We start from the raw sequence: 20,589 nt of genomic DNA, 5'->3' as shown, positions 1-20,589 counted from the left end.
TTACACTAGGATGGTTGTCATCTGCCTCTCAAGGTAACGATTTGCTGCCGTTACCATTGAGAACTTGGCAACGGGAAAGCAAAGGAGTGTTCTTTGAAGGTTTCAAAATCCTTACCAAGCTGAGCAATGCAAACTTTTGGGTGCAAACAAACATGCTCCTCTAACATCCATTCTTGCAATGCGCAGAGGAGCTGCGGTGTCTTGCTAACTGACTTGGGTTTTTCCAGTTTCACTGATTATTGAAGTGATTTGCTGGTGAGCATTAAAATTTACTTCTAATTTCATCAGTTTGACTTTAAAATCTATGTATGCAGGGTGCAGTGCCTCTCATCTTCCTCTCCGCAGATAGAGTTATGCAAAATTTATTCACTCAGATAAAAACTTTGGCACTGGCTTTGGTGTGGTTAGCACTTTTCAAAACGCATGAATTTGAACTGACTTAGACTGTGCAGGCAACACAAACTTATTTGGCATTCACAAACCATAGCAGCATAACAGAAATCAGTTATATATGGCTAATTATATTAAATTAATTATAATGAATGAGAATTATATTAGATTTGGGAGCCATTTCAAGGGAGGGAAAAATTAAGGTAGCAGGATGTGGTCTCTGACGGTCACTGACTTGCTGTGCATGGCTTTGGATAGTCCAGTTTGCCATTCTGTCTTCAGTTTTTCAAAAGACAAAATGAAGGCAATAATATGTTCCTACCTTTATAAAGCCAGTAATACCCCTTCTAAAAACTGCTGGGAAATGATAATTTTCCTGTGTGAGATATTAGTTTAAAGGGAAGGATTTGCTGAACAGATTGGAAATCATTTATTCTTGACAGTCGGTGATTATGCACGAGTTCTGGCTTAAGAAATCTGCCTGTGTGCGCTCTGGGTGGCATATTTTTATTTTTGTGGTTTTGTTCGTTTTCTTTCCTAGAAACTCCCAATGAAAAATAAATCTCTGATATCCTTAGGGATCATGGGGAAGCAAGGTGTGATGCACACTGTTAATGAGGTGTTACCTATGCAGTGGTATTTCCAACATAGTTCTAGGGCAACACAAACAGCACAATACATATTTTAAAATAACAGCATGTAATTTCAAATCCTCCAGCACTACATTTTTAAAATGTTTTTTATACTGAATTGTTCAGACCATTTAGCCCATAAAAGCCAAAAAAAAGACAAAAAAATTGCCTTCTAAAAAATTAGAAGCTGCAAGACAATAAAAAATAATAAAAAAGATTACTATTTGTAAGAGCATTTCCAAATCAGCTGGAGTTCCATAAAGACCTGAGCTTGTACCTAGTCTAGAATGAGAAGTTTCAGTCTTGGGCATTTAGAGGGCTTTCTGACGGTGACATTTCAAGTCATGGGATCAGCCACTGGTAGAGCGCAAATCTAACGCTCCTAGCAGAACATTCAAAGACAAGAGAAATTCATTAGAGAGAGGTTTCACCCACTTTCCCTTCTGCCTCCACCTTGCCAGCTGAACAATGGGAATAGCCACAACAACTCATTTTGTGAGGATTTGTTAATGTTTATTAAGGCACTTTGAACGTGTGAAGCACTATAGATAAAGCTTGCCAAATGTGGGTGGACAGCTGGGAGCTTGGTGTAATCGGCAAGACACTTAGTCCCCTCTTTTCCGCAGAGGCCCTGTTTCTCCTTTAGTCCTAAACTATGGAAATTATTCCTAGCTAGCAGCTCCTGTAGCCAAGAGGCCAGGAGCAGATAAAGTGCCTGGCACCGCTCTCTGGTACATAGGGCAATTGGTGTAAAATGACCCACATCCTTACTCCAAAGTTCTTATTTTCCAGAAGAGGGTGGTTGCAATCAACATGCCTAGTGTCCCTGTTGCATGCTAACTCCCAAACTAGGCCGTAGAACTTATGTAGAAGAATGTAAGTTGATCCAAGGCAAAGTCATGCTTGGGACATTTCTAACAATTTAAAAAGACAGAGGATCAATTTTCAGTGCACAGGAACATTCCTGTGCCCACACTGCTTACTTAATTACTATAGATGTAACTTTAGGAATTTTTTGATAGGATATAGTATTTGGTATTTTATCTAATGGTATCATTTTTAAATGTTTCAGACAAAACATGAAGTACAATGTGTAGTCAGAAGGTACTGCTTGTAGCTGAAGCACAAGAAAATCAAGGGCCCTGTTACCTTGCTAACAATTTGTGTTTGACTTCCATACAAAGTTAACTCAGGTTCTCTTTAACTCAAATTACTCCTCTTGTTTTAACCTAGGTCACAAGAGGCTGCACTGGCTATGTTTACATTTCCGTGCGTAGCTTCCCTAGGATGAGCTCAAGCTTAAATTTACTGCCCGTCTACATTAATTAGCTGCAGGGACACTCTCAGGAGCAGCTCGTGGTGTTGCAAGGAAGGGATTCTAACTACTGAGCATGTCAGAGAGAAAAAAATTCGAGTAAAAAATCTGCGTGTTCAAAATGTACAGTGCGTCCATGCAATAGTTAGCTGTCCTCTTTTGCCCTTCTGATGAGAATATCAAGGAGAAAAGAGATCCAGAGTCCTTGTTTTCAGGAATCCAAGGGTGCTTCCTAGAAAGACTCAGGCATGAAATAGCACATGCGCAAATAGGATCTATAGACAGTAGGAATTCAGACTGAGGGCAGGGCAGTTACCTGGACGGTGTGGGTGCCATGTATTGGATTTTGGGCAGCTACAACGCTCACAAAAAGACTGCACCAGGTAGCATCTAGAAATAATACTCAGCCTGCTATGTCCACTCAAGTGGTGTGAAGATTTCGAGGGGGCATAACTCACAATTTGTTGCAAAGCAGATGGGGAGCTAAACAACTTGTTCCTTCCTGATGAGTTGTGGGAGAATTTGCTTGACCTTTCTAGACAAATTCTCCCTCTTTTGTAGAGCTGTAGGAGACCCCGGAGGACCAACAAGAGTCAGGGAAACTAACCTGTGTCCATATTGCAGAATGGCCACAATACCAGCGAATGAGCGATGCTTACTCAATAGTTAGCTGTTGCCTTTAAATGGACCAGTCAAGTCTAATTAAAAGTGCAGCAACACTTGAGTTAAATGCACTTAACTCAACTGAGTTAGTCTGACTTAATTTGCACTGGGTGCAAGTACAGTTCAGACTGGGGCAACATTTGAACAATAGCTCAAGTTAGGTTTGCAGTGAAAATGAACTCAATACCTGTGTAAACTTAGGCAAGACATCTGCATGAAGACCATATTTCTTTGGAAGGATGTTGTGTGATTGGTTCACTGGTGGTTGTAAAAAATCTGAAGATCCCATCCCCATGGGACCTGCCAGAGAAGTGTTGACCATGATGGTGAAAACTGCTGCTAGCTGCCTGTAGGTGGGTTTTGGATCTAAGATTAGTCCCCAGCCTCAGAATACGCTGCATGTTCTCTCTTTGAAGCTCAGCAGGAGTGTCGTACTTTGAAGCCATTCTACCTCTTAAAAAATAACTAGACATGCTATTGTCTAATTTTGAACTCTGCTTGTGGAGAAGAATGAGGAAATGAACAGCCACATTTATAGAACAGTTGTAACTAAACAAAAAGGAAGCACTCCCAGCAACCGACATCTGGAGCTGATTTTTTCTTTTTATTATTATTAAAAGTGGTGTTCCAGTTAAGCAAGCTAGCCAGGATTATTGATGGAGAAGGTGAATGAAAAATAGAAACATAAATGCAGAATTAATGATCGACAGCAACGAATAATAAGATATTCTGAAGATATAAATCTTAGAGGCAAATGCTTCTGGAGGTGTTATACATAGGAAATTTCAAGCTGTGCTGGATGCAATGCAGCAGCCTGATCCCTTTTAATGTTTGGGCTCTCACTTGTAGAAGATAAAGGATGAACATAAAGCCTTCAGTAGATCACTTATGTGTGTGAGGAATCCAGTTTGCTATTTCTTTTCTTAGATGATAAATCATTAGGGAGGCTTTTTGGTATAAAACATCCAGTGAATTGAGTTTATTTTACAGAGCACCATGCTCAGGTGAGATATTTCTGTAATTGCATATACAGCATTGCCTTAAAAAAAAAGAAACAAACTCCATTTTTCTGCATGATGCCCATCACTGTTTCATGTGAGTCTGCTTTTTATCCTGATGCAGACTTCTGCACTCTTTCTGATTACTCTCCTTTTACCTGGATAGGAGAGCCCGTCATACTGGCAGTGTCTTCATCCTTGTATAAAGCCCTCTTTTCATCACAGATGCTTCTGGAATTTACTAACACCACTGAAAAGAATTTTTTTTTTTTTAAATCTAGCGATACAGAGACAACAGTGAGAAAAAAGCCACCAAACCAAACGCATTATACTAAAAGCCAAGTTCCTTTCCCAACTATCCTGCTATACTCATAGCCTGAAATGTAGGCCTGAGTTTTTTCAGCTCTGTCTGAAATGCCATGCAAAATATTTTTGCATGAATTACAAAGCCAGATGCATTCACAGGCTGTCATCATTGCCTAGGTATGATATGATAATTCTTGCAAATGCCTTTGGTCTGCAGGATGTGATTAACTGCAAAAGGCAGAGTTCTTAAAACAGATTGGAGCAGACTTGGAAAGGCTTCTCTGAGAATCTGTACACATCCCACTTCTGCAGCACACGTTATTATGCATCTGTGGCCGAAGGACACTGCCTCCAGTTTCTTAGGAAGCATTTGCTTACATGTATACGCTCCCTTATGGAACTATAAGACTTTAAATTGTTTTCCTGGATTCAGTCTATTTTTTTTTTTTTGGACCTGTTTATTTCTCTACAGTCACTGTACTAATTCTTTGATCTGATGAAAAAAGCACATTTCTGGCAGTTGGGAGACCTGGAATCTATTTACATCCTGCTATTAATATAATCTGACATAAATTGCTGTACATAATGAATCAGATCAGGGAACTGATCTGCCTGAAAACTACTCTGTCAAAGAAACAGGGCTAGTTTTCAGCTAAATTAGATGAGGCTACCCCTACAGGGGCACCCACCTCCCCAGTGCTGGTACCAGGGGAAGGCAGAGGCAAACAGCTGGGGGCAAGAGTAAGGACCAGTGGTCTGTATTTATCAGCAGCCCGGCCTTATCCCTTATGAATCTGCTACTGGAAGTGCAACTGCAAGTAAATTCCCACAGCTGTTTGGTTTAAAACAAAGACGGGGTGCCACATTCAGATTTGTGGTGCTAAATTCACTATTAGGCACATTCCCCAGTGGAAAACACGTTACAAAAGGTGACGTACTCAGGAGACGGGTATTAGCGAGTACTAGACAGCGTTACTTGTGCTGTGGCGACAGACAACAGTTCTGGTGACCCCTGGGACCACTCACTGGGGGTGGCCGTCGCAATTCCCTCCTTCCACGGGGCGCGATGGCAGCGGTGGTGACTGGCACAGGCGCACGGGCCAGGGTGGTGCGGAGCTGTTCCCCGGCCTCCAAGCCCAGCAAGAGGTGCAATCAGAAGAGCTACACTGTCTCGCCTCCGTCTGAGCCACTCTGGAGTATTACATGGGGCAAAAACCCCATACCATTCCGTGCGTCATGTATGACCACACTGAAACATGCTATTCCACTGGCGCAGCAACATTACTAAGAGCTCCACTCCTTTCCACCACTGACAGGAGTCACTAATGAAGGCAGTAAGTGCTGCTTCTCTATGGCACAGCGATGCTTTTTAACAACCCCTGCCCCAGCAAATTCTTCATCCCAAAGGAGAACAATACATTGCATTTAGCATTTTTCTCATTACTATTTATGGCTACAAGCCACCCATTGTTTTTACTCCATAGCTGCTAATCAGTAGGGACTTCAGAAAACAGCAGAACAAGCTAGTGAAACTTTACAAGCTTTGATTCATCAAAAATTGCAGAAAATGGCAGGAGGTTTCCCTCTCTCCTGCATTTCTGCCGTTCGTTTTAAAAGCAGAACTCTTACTTGGGTTCATAAATACACACTTAAGTACCTGTCTCACTATACTGACCCACATTTGAAAAGGTTTACCTTAGCATTTATATAGCCTCGTTACTGTGGCATTTTACATCCAGTGTTGCACTTGCACTTACCTATCTATATAGTTCTATATTGTGTACTATTAATCCTAGTGTATCTTTGGCTTTCTTTCACAATGATTTTTTCCTCTAGGTGCTGTTTTACAAAGGTTTCTACATTTTAACTTTTGAAATGAAAGTAGGCTTAGTTTTACTATAAAGTTGATGGCAAGGATATGCCAAAAATGTGGCCGTGTTTTTATTTCACTGGCTAATTCGTTACTTGAAGATACTGATCTGGAAGGTTGACTGAACAAGGTTACCGCACGTTGCCATTCAGAGGGACCTGGACAGGCTGGAGAGCTGGGCGGAGAGGAACCTCCTGAAGTTCAACAAAGGCAAGTGCAGGGTCCTGCACCTAGGCAGGAATAACCCCCTGCACCAGTACAGGCCAGGGGTTGACCTGCTGGAGAGCAGCTCTGCAGAGAAGGACCTGGGAGTGCTGGTGGACAACAAGTTAAACATGAGCCAGCAGTGTGCCCTTGTGGCCAAGAAGGCCAATGGGATCCTGGGGTGCATTAGGCAGCGTGTTGCCAGCAGGTCGAGGGAGGTGATCCTGCCCCTCTCCTCAGCCCTGGGGAGGCCTCACCTGGAGTCCTGTGTCCAGGTCTGGCCTCCCCACTACAAGAGAGACATGGCACTCCTGGAGAGAGTCCAGCGGAGGGCTACAGAGATGATTAGAGGGCTGGAGCACCTCTCCTATGAAGAAAGGCTGCGAGAGCTGGGCCTGTTCAGCCTGGAGAAGAGAAGACTGAGAGGCGATCTCATCAACGTGTATAAGTATCTGAAGGGAGAGTGTCAAGAGGATGAGGCCAGCCTCTTCTCCGTGGTGCCCAGCAACAGGACGAGAGGCAACGGGCAGAAACTGAAACACAGGAAGTTCCACCTAAACCTGAGAAAAAACTTCTTGACTGTGAGGGTGACAGAGCATTGGAACAGGTTGCCCAGAGAGGTGGTGGAGTCTCCTTCGCTGGAGATATTCAAAACCCGTCTGGACGTGATCCTGGGCAATATGCTCTAGGTGACCCTGCTTGAGCAGGGAGGTTGGACTAGGTGATCTCCAGAGGTCCCTTCCAACCTAAACCAGTCTGTGATTCTGTTGCTCATGAAGGGAAGGCAAATGTTAAAATGCAATTCCCAAAGAGCTAGGAACTGGTTCTTCCTTGCCTTGTGCATTTGCCCTCTTCAGTCTAAGCAAATAGGGAGGATTAAAACTGACAAAAATGAGTTTTGATCTTTATAAACCTTGGCACATCCTTAAAATATGCTAGCTGCTATGGTATTTTAATCAGGAGTGGTAGAAATTGCTCACATACATACTGCATTTCTGTGATGAAGTGAATACCTGGTGAATGCTATACTCAGTAAGTAGGGGTTTTTTGCATATACAAAAAAACCCAGTTCACTTCACAAGGTCCCATGACCTAAGGGGGGGGGGGTGCACTGTAAGTGATTGGGATTTCCCGTCCTTTCACAGATTTGTGCCTCAGATTCACAGTACTTCATTAGTGCCTGGGAAGTGAGTGAGGACTGACAAGAGTATAAATCACCATCTTTCTGTGTGCTCTGCTGTAAAATAGAAAAAGAAGCATAGGAAATGCTCTATCCTTTTTACAAACCAGTCCTCAAGGCAGTGCACCTTTCCTTGAAGCCTAGAACTTCTCGCTGCTTCACAAAATCTTCTGCTTGTATGCAGTGCTGTTTTATCCCAAGTCAGAGGGACTGCCCTAACAGGTCCTTACTAGGCTGATGGACCCCTATACAAGGGAGAAAATGAGCCCTGGGGTAAGCAGGAAGGACTTGACAGCTCAGTAGTGCATGGGAGCAGGGCTCAAGTAGGCAGTTATGTGGGGAAGTCACTGGAGGGAGCTGAGGATGAGGAAGGCAAAAGCATCCTGGGACACTGGTGGGGAGTGGGGAGGAGGGCCAGGAAAGGATCTCCAGTTTGTTCTCGGGGGGACAGTCTATATCCACATTTTGCCATGCCACTAGACATACAGCCTTCGACAGCATCACAATACTGCAACAAAACCAAACTGTTTCCTCAGGACACTTCACTCCAGCAGGCTTTAGTTCAGGCCCTGCTGAAAAGTTAAACCTTCAAACAGCTTAGTGTTAAACCTTTCTTTTCTTCCTCTTCCTCCTTCCATCACAATCCCATCCCACAAGCACAAAGTCTGTGGATTTTACTCCGATGTGTTGAACTTAACAGGCAGGCCAGAAAACAGGAAAAGGTGATGGCTATTATACTGCACAAAATACAAGTGCGAGGAAAAATGACTGACAGCTGGCATCACATCCTTTTATGTCTTTATTTGCCATTTAAGATCCTTTTATTCCATCAATGCAAATATGCAGAACAGCAGGAAACCATGTTTTAAGCAGCACATACCAGTTGGCTGAGAATAAACTAACTACATTCCTCAAGCAATGTAAAAGTAACAATGCACATCATCTTCCAGGAGAAGAAACAAACAGATATTGCGGCCGAGAGGCACAGCAGGCAGCTTCCGTACAAAGTAGTTTGGCTATTTAAAATGCTAGAACCAGTCCTTGTCCATGTCTCCAAATCCCAACCCCCACCCCTAGAAGTCCTATTATAATTTAAACACTTTTTTTTTTTCCTATCTACATTATATATAAAATATAAACTCTGTTTACTTATAACACTTATTTTTCTTGATAAATAGCTCTTTAAAATATCTACTGTACATATGTCCATGCGTTGACATTATATATATATATAGCATTTATATATATGTATGTATGTCTGAAAAACAATAAATATATACTTAATATTGACACAGCAACAAACTGAACATATTCTCATTTTCAAAATCAAAATAGAAGAAAAGCAGTACAGAGAGAAACAATGAGTGTCATCTGCGAAACAAAGCATAGCAGGGAGCCTTGATTCCTGCCCTAGCTGGGCTTTAGGTATGCCTACACTTGAGGAGTTGTGCTGTTAACATATTGTTTAATGAGTCTGTATTAAAAGTAACTCAAGTCAAACATTAGCCACCCTGTATGCCACGTCTAACATAGACTGATAGCAAATAGTGGTGAGAAACAACAGAGACCTGCCTCATGACTTGCAATGGAATGAAACAGAAAGGGAGGCAAGCGAGCTTGAAGGACGGTGTAAAAAGAGAAGGAAGTTATGGATAGCACATGGCTGGAAGGTCATAAATAACCATGGTAAACTTGTTAATAGATTTAAGTGCTTTTAAGGACGATGGCTGGCACCGCTGCATAAAGTATCTTGATTATCTATAGCTACCTCCATTTAATGAACCAGTTTTCCCTATGCTGCAGACAGAAATGAAACTCAGACGGCCAAATTCAGGTGCTAGACTGGGCTCGCCGAATGACACTGCGCGGCCCTGCTCTGAACCTGCCCAAGGACAGCTGAATTCACCGAGCGCGTTTGAACCTACCAGAGGGGATTTTTTAAAGCGTGAACTTTAACAACAACAACAAAAAAAACCCAGCTCATGTCATAAATACCAAAACATATTAAGAGTGGAAATTTTTCAACTTTCATTTCAAAATAGCATTCTTTAAAAATGGAACTCAACTCAGAAAGTTTTTCATTTAATTAAAAATGTGAATAAAACCTGTTGCAGTTTGACCTAAGCTGATACCCTTCATTCCCCCGCCCCAATGCTGTGATTTGACAGCTTCCAAGAAGTCATTCCTTGCCTTGGCTCTGGTTTTCTGCACTCAGTAGGAGCAGCAGTCATGAGGTTATGACATCGGTTCATGAATGCAGCATTATGTAAAGTCCTGTCTACTTAGAATTCTTTCTTTTCACGAGCAAATGGAATTGGGCAGTTATTGTTAGGGAAAATTATTTTTATTGGATGGACTTCATCCAGCAGCTCAAGAAAGAGGAAATTTTAAAGCTGACAGGACTGACAATTATTACTCAGTCATACGTCATCTCTAAATAATTTACAAACTTTGCTTCCCAAAAGTAACTTCAGCAACAACAATGACAAGAAGAAACTGCTGTCCTGAATAAGCCTGCCATTTCACAACTCGTCCTAAATACCCAGAGAGCACTGCAGAGGTCGAACAGTCCAGTGCTGAGCTTCATATGTACTTAAGGGTATATCACTTGCCCACTGGAAATCAAGTCAACATGTTGAATATCTGCACAAATCCAAAAGTTTGCTGGGTGCTTTTAAACCCTTGTAGATACAGAAATTAAGAGTGAAGAGACTCTATAATTTGTGATACTTTATAATGAGGGTAACAGTTAAAGACTAAGCTTCCAGCAACAAGAATTTCTGTCATTAGCAATTTCTGGATCTCCACAAAGACACCATCAAGCTACTAAATTTATCTTTACCTGCAAAATAAAATCTGCTAATAATAATTGGGGGGAGGGGGGGCAGGAAATGAGTAATTTTAAACTCCTAGTGCCTTTTCTGTATTTGTGCAGACACAGAAATAAACAAACTGCACAGCCTGTGTGCTGTGAACACAGGCAGCAGAAGAGCCTCCTTTTCTGAATGACTGCACTTCCAAGATAGCTGTTCCCTTGTGCCATCACTGTAGCTAGAAAGCTATCCCAAAGAAGGAAACATTAAGTGCAAAGTGGAGAGCGCCTCTGATTGCCCTATGCCGGCTGGGCAGGAATTTCTCATGCTTTCAGCCAAAGCAAGGGATGAACTCCACAGCCGTCCATCCTGAGCCTAAACTAGTTTATGCATGCCCTGATTCTCTGCTGCATTGGCTGCAAGGGTAAGGACATATCATCTCTACTAGCTATTTTCTAACTACACAGCTAAAGTACTACTAATCTAACGCATGCATGGTATTAGATACAGGAAACCCCGCAGCTCTTATAGAGTTTTTAGGCCTCTAGAAAGGACTTCAGTGAGTTCAGCTTTGAGGACCCACATGGATCTAGCAGGAGTACGGGACAGATGCTGCTCCTCTGAGGGCAGGGTCACCCCTCGGGCTCCTGAACACAGAGGTAGAGAAAAGCCACTGCCACCACCTCCAGCAGGGGCAGCCTTCACCCTCCGGGCAACCAGCTTACTCTTCCTGTTGGTGCAGGCATACAGCTACCTGCCTGCAGACATACCTTCTTTTCCTTCACTGCTGCAGCTACTGTTCTCCTTTGGGCATATGGAAGGACTTCAGTTGCGCCCTGCTGTGGCACAGGGGCACAGTGATGGGCTGCCCTCCCCTTAGCCTGGAGCCCAATCTGATTCCCATTTAAATTAGACACAGCTGAATGTCCCAGCATTAGAATAGCCCCTGCGGAGCAGCAGAGCATTTCCTCTGGGCTCTCCCCTTTGGCTCTTTTCGTCTTTGGCAACAGACCATAATGTTTAGTATCCTAAAGGTGTATGGCAAAGGAAGGAGCCTCTCCAACAGCAGCCCAGGGAAGAGGAATGAATACCTCTTATCTAGTGTATGAACCAGTTTGTTTTGGGGACTACTGTAGATTCCAGCAGTAGCCTCAGCCTGGCTATTAGGCTTGCACCAATTCTAGCAGTATTCATCTCAAATGTGGCACAGCATTAAAGAAGAGCATTAAAAGTGCAGTTCCGAATATATGTTGCCTGGTATGGTACTGCTTTTGAGCTCAATCAAGTACACTTCTTTTAACTGCTGCCCAAATTCTTAAACCCAGTGCGAACTCCAGAGGCGACTTAGAGTAATTCAGTGTACTTTCAACTGTACCAAAAGAGCAGAGGCCTTGACACTGCCAAGAAAGATCCTAGAGCACACAGTAACATTTTATCAGAATAGTAATACACATTCTATAAATAAACCAGTTCCTTGCTCTTCTAGGCCAGCTGGAAGTTAAATGTCTTTACACTTGACACTGCAGCACCTTTACCTCCTAGAGAATGGAAAAACTGTCATGCAATCCTGAATGTATGCGGTTACTGCTGCCGTCCCAATTAGGTCAAATGTTCTCCTGAACCTAGCGTAAGGTCTACATTGCTGTCAAAAGAGGAGGTCCCACCCTGCCTCTGCTCGTTCTGGCTGCCTCTCTGGGGCCAGCACTGTGGTCACCTAGTGAGCCGTGTGGGGTTCAACCCATTTGGAAGTTGGTACCTTCACTCGCATCAAATGGCTATGCAACCAGAGCATTAGATTTTCTTTCCACTAAGCAGCAAAATCTGCATCAGTTAAGTTTGCACAGCGCACGGATGATAATAATGTCACCTAAACCTTTGGATCCGGAGCAGAAAGGTCGAGTTTAGTAGCACTCTCCCTTTACACTGTGTTTCACCTAGGGAACATGCACCGAAGGAGGGCGTTTAGGTTCCAGCACATCTTCTGCCAGCTGGCATCACAAAAAACAGTAAGATACAGGAAAAATGAAATACACATGGGGAAAACCATCAACATTTGTTGAAAACCAAAATGAGGTCCAAAGACATGAACAGGAATTCGAGGCACAGTGGCCAAACTGCTTATCAGCAAGACACTTAAAAAAACACTTTGGCCTACATTTAGTTACAGTTTTGAATGATGTTTAACTAGACATGGTTAATTATCCACTGGGCTTGCATTCACAATTTGAACTTGCCACTGTTGTCAATAAAGGGCGTTTGCCTTACTATATGAAAACTCTCTTGATCCCCCTGGGGCTAATTCCATTTGTCAGGAGAGATGTATGATTTTTTGTCAAACTCTCTTCTGTATTTTTCTGCCTATTTTTCAGGGCAGAAACTGGATCTCATGGTATACCATGACAATTGTAACAACGGGAAATTCCTGTTGGCACAGGTACTGCTATGGGAATTGTTTGCAGAGAAATCATTTCTAGGAAAAAAAATCCAAACCTGTCAAGAGATGCTTCCAGAAGGCATTAAGAACGCTTGCCTGAAGCCTAGCAGAAGCAGTCAACCATAGACACAATTGCTAGAAATGGCAGAACAATGGGGACAGAAACACTCCTCCGGTTGGCTATGGTTTTGCAGTATTACACTGTTCCTTCACCAGTCACGCTTTTACACTTTGGGGAATGTTTCACGAAAGGTCACAAATACTCACTTTAAAAATTAAGCACACACACATAATTTTGGGGTAGGAGTCAATTCTCCCAATTTTAGCCACCTAAACATTTAAAAGCCATCTCATGTAAGCACCCAAGATTCCTTCTACAATCAAAAGAGAAGGACTGAAATTTCCAGTCGACATCTCCTTCTATATTAGTCCTAGGAGGAACCGAATCAACCCTTGAAGATCTCTCCCTGTCTGTATTGACTAGCGTGTCATTACACAGCTATTGGGGATAAGAGACCTAACTTTCAGCTGGCTCAAGCCAGATGAGATGAACCACACTACTGACGCCCTCCTGTTCAAAAACATGCAGCACTGAAATTGGGAGTGCAACAGACAGGAGCACACAACAATCAGATGGAATCATTTGCAGGAGCTCTACAGAAGCCCTTGGCGCTCCTAAAAACAGCAGAACTAAAAGTGCTGTACAAAAAATCTGAAATATTCTGATTGTTTTCTTTCTAATCTAAAACGACCACAATAATCTGATGGCCTTGAGAAGAAAGGTTGTATTTTCTCTCTTAATAGCTACTGCTCAGCCAAATGTTCTCTTCTTTCCCCTAGTCAAAATTAACAAAAAGCTGAAAAAGTTTTGCTCAGGTGTAATACAATTTACTGCTATATGCTTGATGTAGTATTTTCTGTGTGATTTTTGTATCTGAGGACCTAATGCTGTGAACGTTTAAGCAGAGGAGCAGCTTTACGCAGAAAAGCAGTATCCCACTTTACTAGGATAATTCATGTGACTTTCACTATATTCTTTCAAGATTGCAATCTAAAATATTAGCAAGAAGGACAGGAAAAACATATCAAAAGAGCTTCTCCACCCCTGCACTGATGACAGGGAACAATAACTGCAGTACCAGTAGTTGGCCACTTTAAGCAGGTAGAGGTGAGGATCCTTTTAAAATTTTTTCCCTAGAAATGGATAGGAAGTTTTCTCATCCCTTATATTTTTTCCACTCACACTCACCCCTTGTTGGAGGTGAAAGCTTCTGGGCTGACCTATATTAAATTCGTGGTTGGTTTGTATCTCTCAAGTGCAAGTTCACAAAGACTTAAAAGAACACCGACTGTCTAAATGTCATTTTGGTTTTGGTGGGATTTCTACTGAGTTTTCTGTTTTCTACTGAAAACCAAAATGTGAGATGAAGTCACTCAAAAGTCAGTCCCAGACACATAGGACATTGTGTAAACTTTCAGAAGACTAGCCTGAGTTGAGCTGTGCAATAAAAACCCACTGTCACTATTGTATCATGCCACCTGCTGTTCATGAAGGTTTTACACAACCCATTTTAATCAGCAAATCTGTACAGTTAACATTGAAGCTTACCATGAGCTAGTAAAAGACTCCCCCCGATAGGAGGATGTATGTGCTGTGGTTGAGGGCTGCTTTGTTTGTAAAAGCCACACATTCTCCTATGTCATTGTGCTTAAAAAAAAAACCCCACATACACAAAAATAACTGACTAAACCAACACACAGAAGCCTCTAAGAAGCTATATGAAAAGCGAGCTGCCGAGGTTTTCTGCATCACACGACGCTTTGTTACACCAAGACCTATTATTCTGTGTGTTGGTTAAAGATGTAGCAGTACAGCATGGTGGTGTCAGCTGTCATGGTAGGAACCATTCATGTCGGACACTACAGAAAACTTGATGACATGACAGTACCTTCACAGCCCTCTGGTAGGCAAGGAAAATCTAAAAGGACCTTCCCCACCTTTCACAGTAAACACAACTGGATTATCTAAAGCACCTGCAAGCAGGAGAAAAGTCCATGATATATCTTGCTAATCAGCCAGCTAATACTGTCATTGAAACAGTTAAGTTAACGTCAGCTCTTAACCCTCCTATTTTGGGCATTTCTTAGAACATCATCACTTTGGTATTTAGCCATCAACAGATTTAGTTGATCCAAACACCGTACTTCCTCCTCTCATATCCTCAGCTGATTTTAAGATGCCTGAGCCCTTCACACAGGCTGCGTTACCATTTACTGTAAGAGCTGTCTGGTTCCTATTCTTTCTTAGGAGCTGAGTGGAGCTAGCAGTACAGAGACATCCTGCTCTTACGCATGGCTTCACTGATTAAGTATGCAGGGCTCAGTTCTGGCTCCTCGGTCATGATTGAAATGTTCTGCCACTCCCCCAACTGGTTTGACTTTTTAATGGTGTCCACCACACAGAGGGCATACAGACAGTCATCAAAGGTGGCAGCCATCGTGAGGGGCCTCCCGTCCCAGGTCCTCCTGTCGTCCTGGTCCTCAAATGCCTGCCGGACAGCTTGAACCATCTTAATGGTGCCTCGGAGGTATGGCAGTGGGATGTCACTGAAGGCCTTCTCCGGAAGTAAAGAGTTGCTGACCGGTGTGGAGTCCTTCAGCAGGAGCTCCCTCTGAGGAGAGCTGTTGCTCTGTCCATAGAGATCAGTGCCTATTACAATCAGCCGACCGGCCGAACCGACTACAATAATGTCTTGTTTGAACTCCCCGGGGACGTTGAAATTAAGCGTCACTGTGCAGCACACACCGCCTTCCAGAACCATCTGAAACGTACAGAAGTCGTCACTGGTGATCTGCCGTATCCCCTTGATGTGGTCCGTCTGCTTGACGAAGGTCTTCAGCAACCCATGCACTTTCACGGCCTTCTGGCTGGTGAGGAAGGTCAAGAGGTCGATGATATAGGTGCCAACCGAGTGCAAGCCCCCGCCCCCCATCAGGTCATCACAGCTCCAGTTGTACTTCTTGCCTAGGAGGCTTCCGCTGTGAACCTGCACCTCACACACCAAGAGCTCCCCCACGTAACCCTCCTGGATCAACTGCTTCATCCTCACAAAGGCAGGCAGGAAGCGCAAGACGTTCCCCATGATGCTCATGAGCTTTGGGTAATAGTGAGCCGCAGTCATCATCCTAAAGGCATCCAGGGGAGTTGCCGTTCGGTCACAGATGACATTTTTTCCAATGCCTGAAAGACAGTTAAAAAAAGAATCAACAACAAAAATACATTGATTGAGTAAACTCAGAGCCTCAAGGCAATGCTTAAAGACTAAAAGGAGAAAGGTCACTGAAAGAAGAAAATATTTCAATATGGTGTTAAAGGCACAAAGATGCCCTCCAGCATGTTTCCAAAATGCATATAACAGTTCCTTGAGCACCGCGAGGCAAACGTATCCCTTTTTGTTCACAAAATGCGCCCATGCCTAAAAATAGCACGCAAGTGAGGGCCTGGACAGATGAGAAAGCAAACCAAGGTGATGTAAATTACCCCCTATTACCCCACATTTGCCCCCTTCTGGGAGCAAGTACAAAAATAACCCCCACAACTCCACTGTCTTGCAATAATGTTTTTTCTGTGATAACCCCTCTGCGTGGGGGCTTCCAAGAGTTGAATGCGAGCTTCACATTCAACTTCCTGATGCATATGAGTAACACAAGCTCCAGCCTGCAGTAATTTCACATGAGGGCACTGAAAAGTCTCGGATTCTCTTCTCAGTGGCCTTGTTCCTTCACCTTTCCCATTCAGACTTTTTAACGGGTTCTGACTGGGGACAGGGAGAAGTACTGGATTCGTTGCATGATTCAAAATGTAGGAACTGTTTTCTACTCTTAAAATGTCATGGTATTCTCACAGAGGCAGAAACTGCTTTTGAAGCTCTGCTGAAATGTCAACAGCGCATCCAGAGCGTCAAGGGAAAGCCACGATTGCTCTAAAACACGTGAAACATGCAGCTGTGACAATTGGTTCCCTCACAGTATTGACCGTGTGCGCACGCTGTTTCCTGAAGCTGCATGATGGTCCTGTTTCATCTGGCCATCAAGGTGTGCAACTGAATGCAGTGCAGGCTGCACTACCTAAATAATGGTTTTATTATTGATTTCTCCTTGACAAATACTTTCATTCTGTACCCATACACACATATAGTGACAGAAAACAGGCAAAGACCTATAATAACCACCAGTTTGCAGAGAGCAACAGAGTGTGACAACAAGGCAAATTACTTTGCACCTTTGAGGATCAGCATTAGTTACCAGAGGCATCTGTCAGGAGCACAAAGGAGTGGTGACTCTACATAAGGCTATACCAAACTTTTGACACAGGATAAAATAAGACAACTCTTTATGTCTTCAGCTCCCTTTACAGTTGCACAGATTTTTTATGCCTGCTGAGCAGTATCAAGTGACCTATTCAGCACCCTGTAGCACTAAATATGACCGATGTTTGAGAGCCCAGGGCTATAGCTGGACCTAGCACTCAAAGGATCTGAATCTGGATCCTGTCTCTGCTGGAGTCTAGATGAATAAATCCAGATAACTCACTGAATCTCTCAGTGTTTTGATTCCTTTTCCCTTAAGACAGATGACTATTCCTTTTTCCTTAAAGGACTATTGGGAGGATAAAATTTTTTATGTTTTGGAGCTCTCAGATAAAGTCATATAAATACAGATGGCAAGGATGTGACTGAGACCACTTACATGAATATTTAACAGCCTGACTGTGGGAAGGAGGAGGTCACAGTCCAAACATTCAATAATGAGTTTATACACACTTCCTATTCGTAGTCTTTATCTGCTGCTATTTGAGAAGCTGAAACTGGAGGGAGGGCTGTCACCATTGAAAAGGCAGTCACAACTAGTTCCAGGCTAGAAGGGAAAGATCTTCCTTCAGTTTGCTCCTGTTCACCTTGTATATAAACACTTCAGTGGAGACATACTCCTTTTCCTCATATATTAGGCAGGCATCCTCTATTCAGCAGCCACGGCCTTCCTTTCTCTTTTTTCTCTCTCATCTTTACAAATTGCTACTGGTGACTGAGGTGACATTTTCAACCTTATAGCCCTTCTTTTTCTGCTCCCGAGTAATTTTTTCTGTATTTGGTTGATATCACAGAATGTATTCATCCACCTGCCCTATATTCCTCTAACCAGTAGCTCCAGCTATGCCACTTGACACAGATCACTAATATATATAATAGTCCTTTCAGACTTGTACGGATGCTTTGCAGAGAGATTTCAGTTTAGCAAATTATTTCTCAAAATAAAGGAAACGTCTTTGAGGAAAACACCCAAATAGGTGGACACAACAAGAATTTTTTTTGGACAATTATATCCTCGAGCTGTGCTACAACACGAGAATGTGAAAAGACCCTTCTCCAGTTGGATGTACTTCTAAAAGTCATGTTTTCTTTAATCTTTTCTGGAGGTTAAGGAGGTGCAGAACTCCTCATTTTACACACTCAGGGTTCTGCTTTTCTCTCCATTTGTGCCTGCAGTCAAATCTTCCCTGAAATAGCCATTTCCTCCCAAATAATCCATATGTTCTATGTCCTGATCTACTCTGCTCACCATTGAGCCAGAAGGGAAAGTTTCTGCTCCAGTTCAGCTTTTATCTCTCTGCCTCACAGATGCCTTTTTCATTTTATCTGGGGTCCGTGCAAGCACTCATCTCTCAAGACATGTAGCTTTACAAAAGTGCATGTGAGGGAAAGGGTGCGCTTCCCCTGGGAAGTCTCTGGAGCCTGGGAGATGCCTTTTTGTTGTGGGTACAGTGCCGTGCACAGTGGGGGCTCCGTCACCGACTGGAAGACGGCAGGGAACACTTGGTACTGTCATAACAATGATTGTAAATATGAAAGAGAAGCCTGTGGGTTTTCACATTGCTTATACTCAAGAAAAAATGGCATTAGGATCAGTGTGAGTCAGGCATACATGCAGAGAAAAGAGAAGAGCCCTAAATATTTGCATGCAGATGGCAAAAAGGCAGTCTTATATTTACTCCTTCCATCATTTCAACCTTTTTGGAAACGTTGAAACCTTTTAATTACAGCAAATCCGAAATGCAAATGTTCTGAGAGCCTTCCCATCTCTGTGCATGTGCTGATAATGCATGCTGTGCTCTCATCCTTGTCAGGGATTTAAACAGATTTTTGCTTAGTGCCCAGAAAGCTTTTATACTCGATTAGAGCTTGTGCAGGTTCTTTCAGCATGACACTATTCTGTGCTTGAGTCTGCGCACACTACAGATCTTTGTCCTCTCTGTAGCTGCAAATCTGCTAGCAGCCACATTAGCGTTCTTGAAACAAGGAGAAAACATGAACGGTTTGCATAATTTAATTCAGAGAAATACTCTGGCATGTTCATGCCACTAAAATAAGAAACAGGATGATCAAAATATCATCATTTTCTGTTCTCCTCCCTGTGCTCCCTTCTCAAGGAAGACGACAAAAAAAGCACCTTCTCTTTGAGCCATTCAACCAAAGGAGCTCCATGCAGACCAGATGGCAGTGTGAAAGGAGTATCGCCTTCTTCGATATTGATAGTCTCATGCAAACGTATTTCTGATGCAAGTTCTGAAATGGGATTCTTTGGGAATTAACCTAGACACAATATCCACTTCCTGCTCCCCTGGCCTAGAGTTAAGACCTAATCGTGTCCAATTTTGCACAAGTTCTATGCTAAAGGAGCAACTGCTACTGCTTGCCATTCTGCCAGTAGGCATTGCTAAACTGGTATCAGTTGGATCCACACATCTTTGAAAATCACACCATAGCAGATAACAAGAACCTCATTAATTATATAAAAGCAGGAAAATGCAGTCAGCTTGTTTCAGCAAACAGTGCAATATTTATCCATGGTGATAAGCAACAGACTCAAATACATCTCATTGTATGAAACGATACTTACCCCTTCCATATTCATCCAGAAATCTACTCTAAGACGCTACAGATCTCAGCTAAGCAAGTTCTGAGCATTGACTTCTTGAATCCTTAGGTAAAATGAATGATAAAATTTTAAATTTAAATAAATTTTGTTCTTTTTGAGTGCTCAGCACAGCCTTCATCCCAATCTCTCCAGTTGGCTGTGCTTCAAAACAAGAGACAGTGCTGTGGCAGCCTCGTGGTAAGTAACGTGGCATGAGATTTCTCTGCTGCAGCATGGAATAGGGGAGGGCTCACTCCAGACCAGCCCAAATCCAAAGCTGAAGGTAGGGAACTTATCTCCTAGCAAAGCTCCTTGGAGTGCAGTTTGACTCTTTGAAGTCTATTCACAGCTGCCATGCAGGGCTTCTGCCTCAAACCTGCCCCATGACCCAATGCTCCAGGCGCAGCTGGCTGGAGATACAAAGGATCTGCATTAACAGGCACAGTGCTGTGGTATGAACGAGCCAAGCGTGGTCACAGGCGTGGGGCCATGAAGTGGGAACTACATTAGACCCAACAGGTCTGCTTCCCTGAAGCCCTCTATCTTCCGCCTTCAACAAGAAAAACAAAATAATGGTGGAGCTGGAAAGACTCCCTCCGTGACATAGGCCAGATCCTTGGGCCAACGACTTGGATATAACTTGCTCTAGTAGTCATCAGAAATGTGGAAGGACATGAGGTTGAGCAAAACGAAACAAGATAATTTGGCTTCTAGGTTTGGGTGCTAAAGACTGAAAGCTGGCAACATCTTACCGCTGCTTGGTTCCCCTCTAGAATGAACTGAAGCTTCCAGAGCAGGTCCACATTACA

General features: G+C 43.1%; 1 protein-coding gene across 1 annotated transcript in view; it reads right to left on the bottom strand.

Moving 5' to 3' along the window:
* Nucleotides 1–8,339: 8,339 nt before the first annotated feature.
* GFOD1 (Gfo/Idh/MocA-like oxidoreductase domain containing 1) overlaps nt 8,340–20,589 on the bottom strand; it is a 77,506-nt gene continuing 65,256 nt past the window's right edge. The window contains exon 2 of the mRNA XM_068931817.1: nt 8,340–16,046. Coding sequence (XP_068787918.1) covers nt 15,127–16,046 — 920 coding nt within the window. The 3' untranslated portion in view covers nt 8,340–15,126. The remainder of the gene's footprint in view (nt 16,047–20,589) is intronic.

The sequence above is a fragment of the Struthio camelus genome, chromosome 2 (genome assembly GCF_040807025.1).
Source record: "Struthio camelus isolate bStrCam1 chromosome 2, bStrCam1.hap1, whole genome shotgun sequence".
NCBI lineage: Eukaryota > Metazoa > Chordata > Aves > Struthioniformes > Struthionidae > Struthio > Struthio camelus.
The sequence above is the reverse complement of the archived record's forward strand: the minus strand, read 5'-3'. Positions and strand labels throughout refer to the sequence as shown.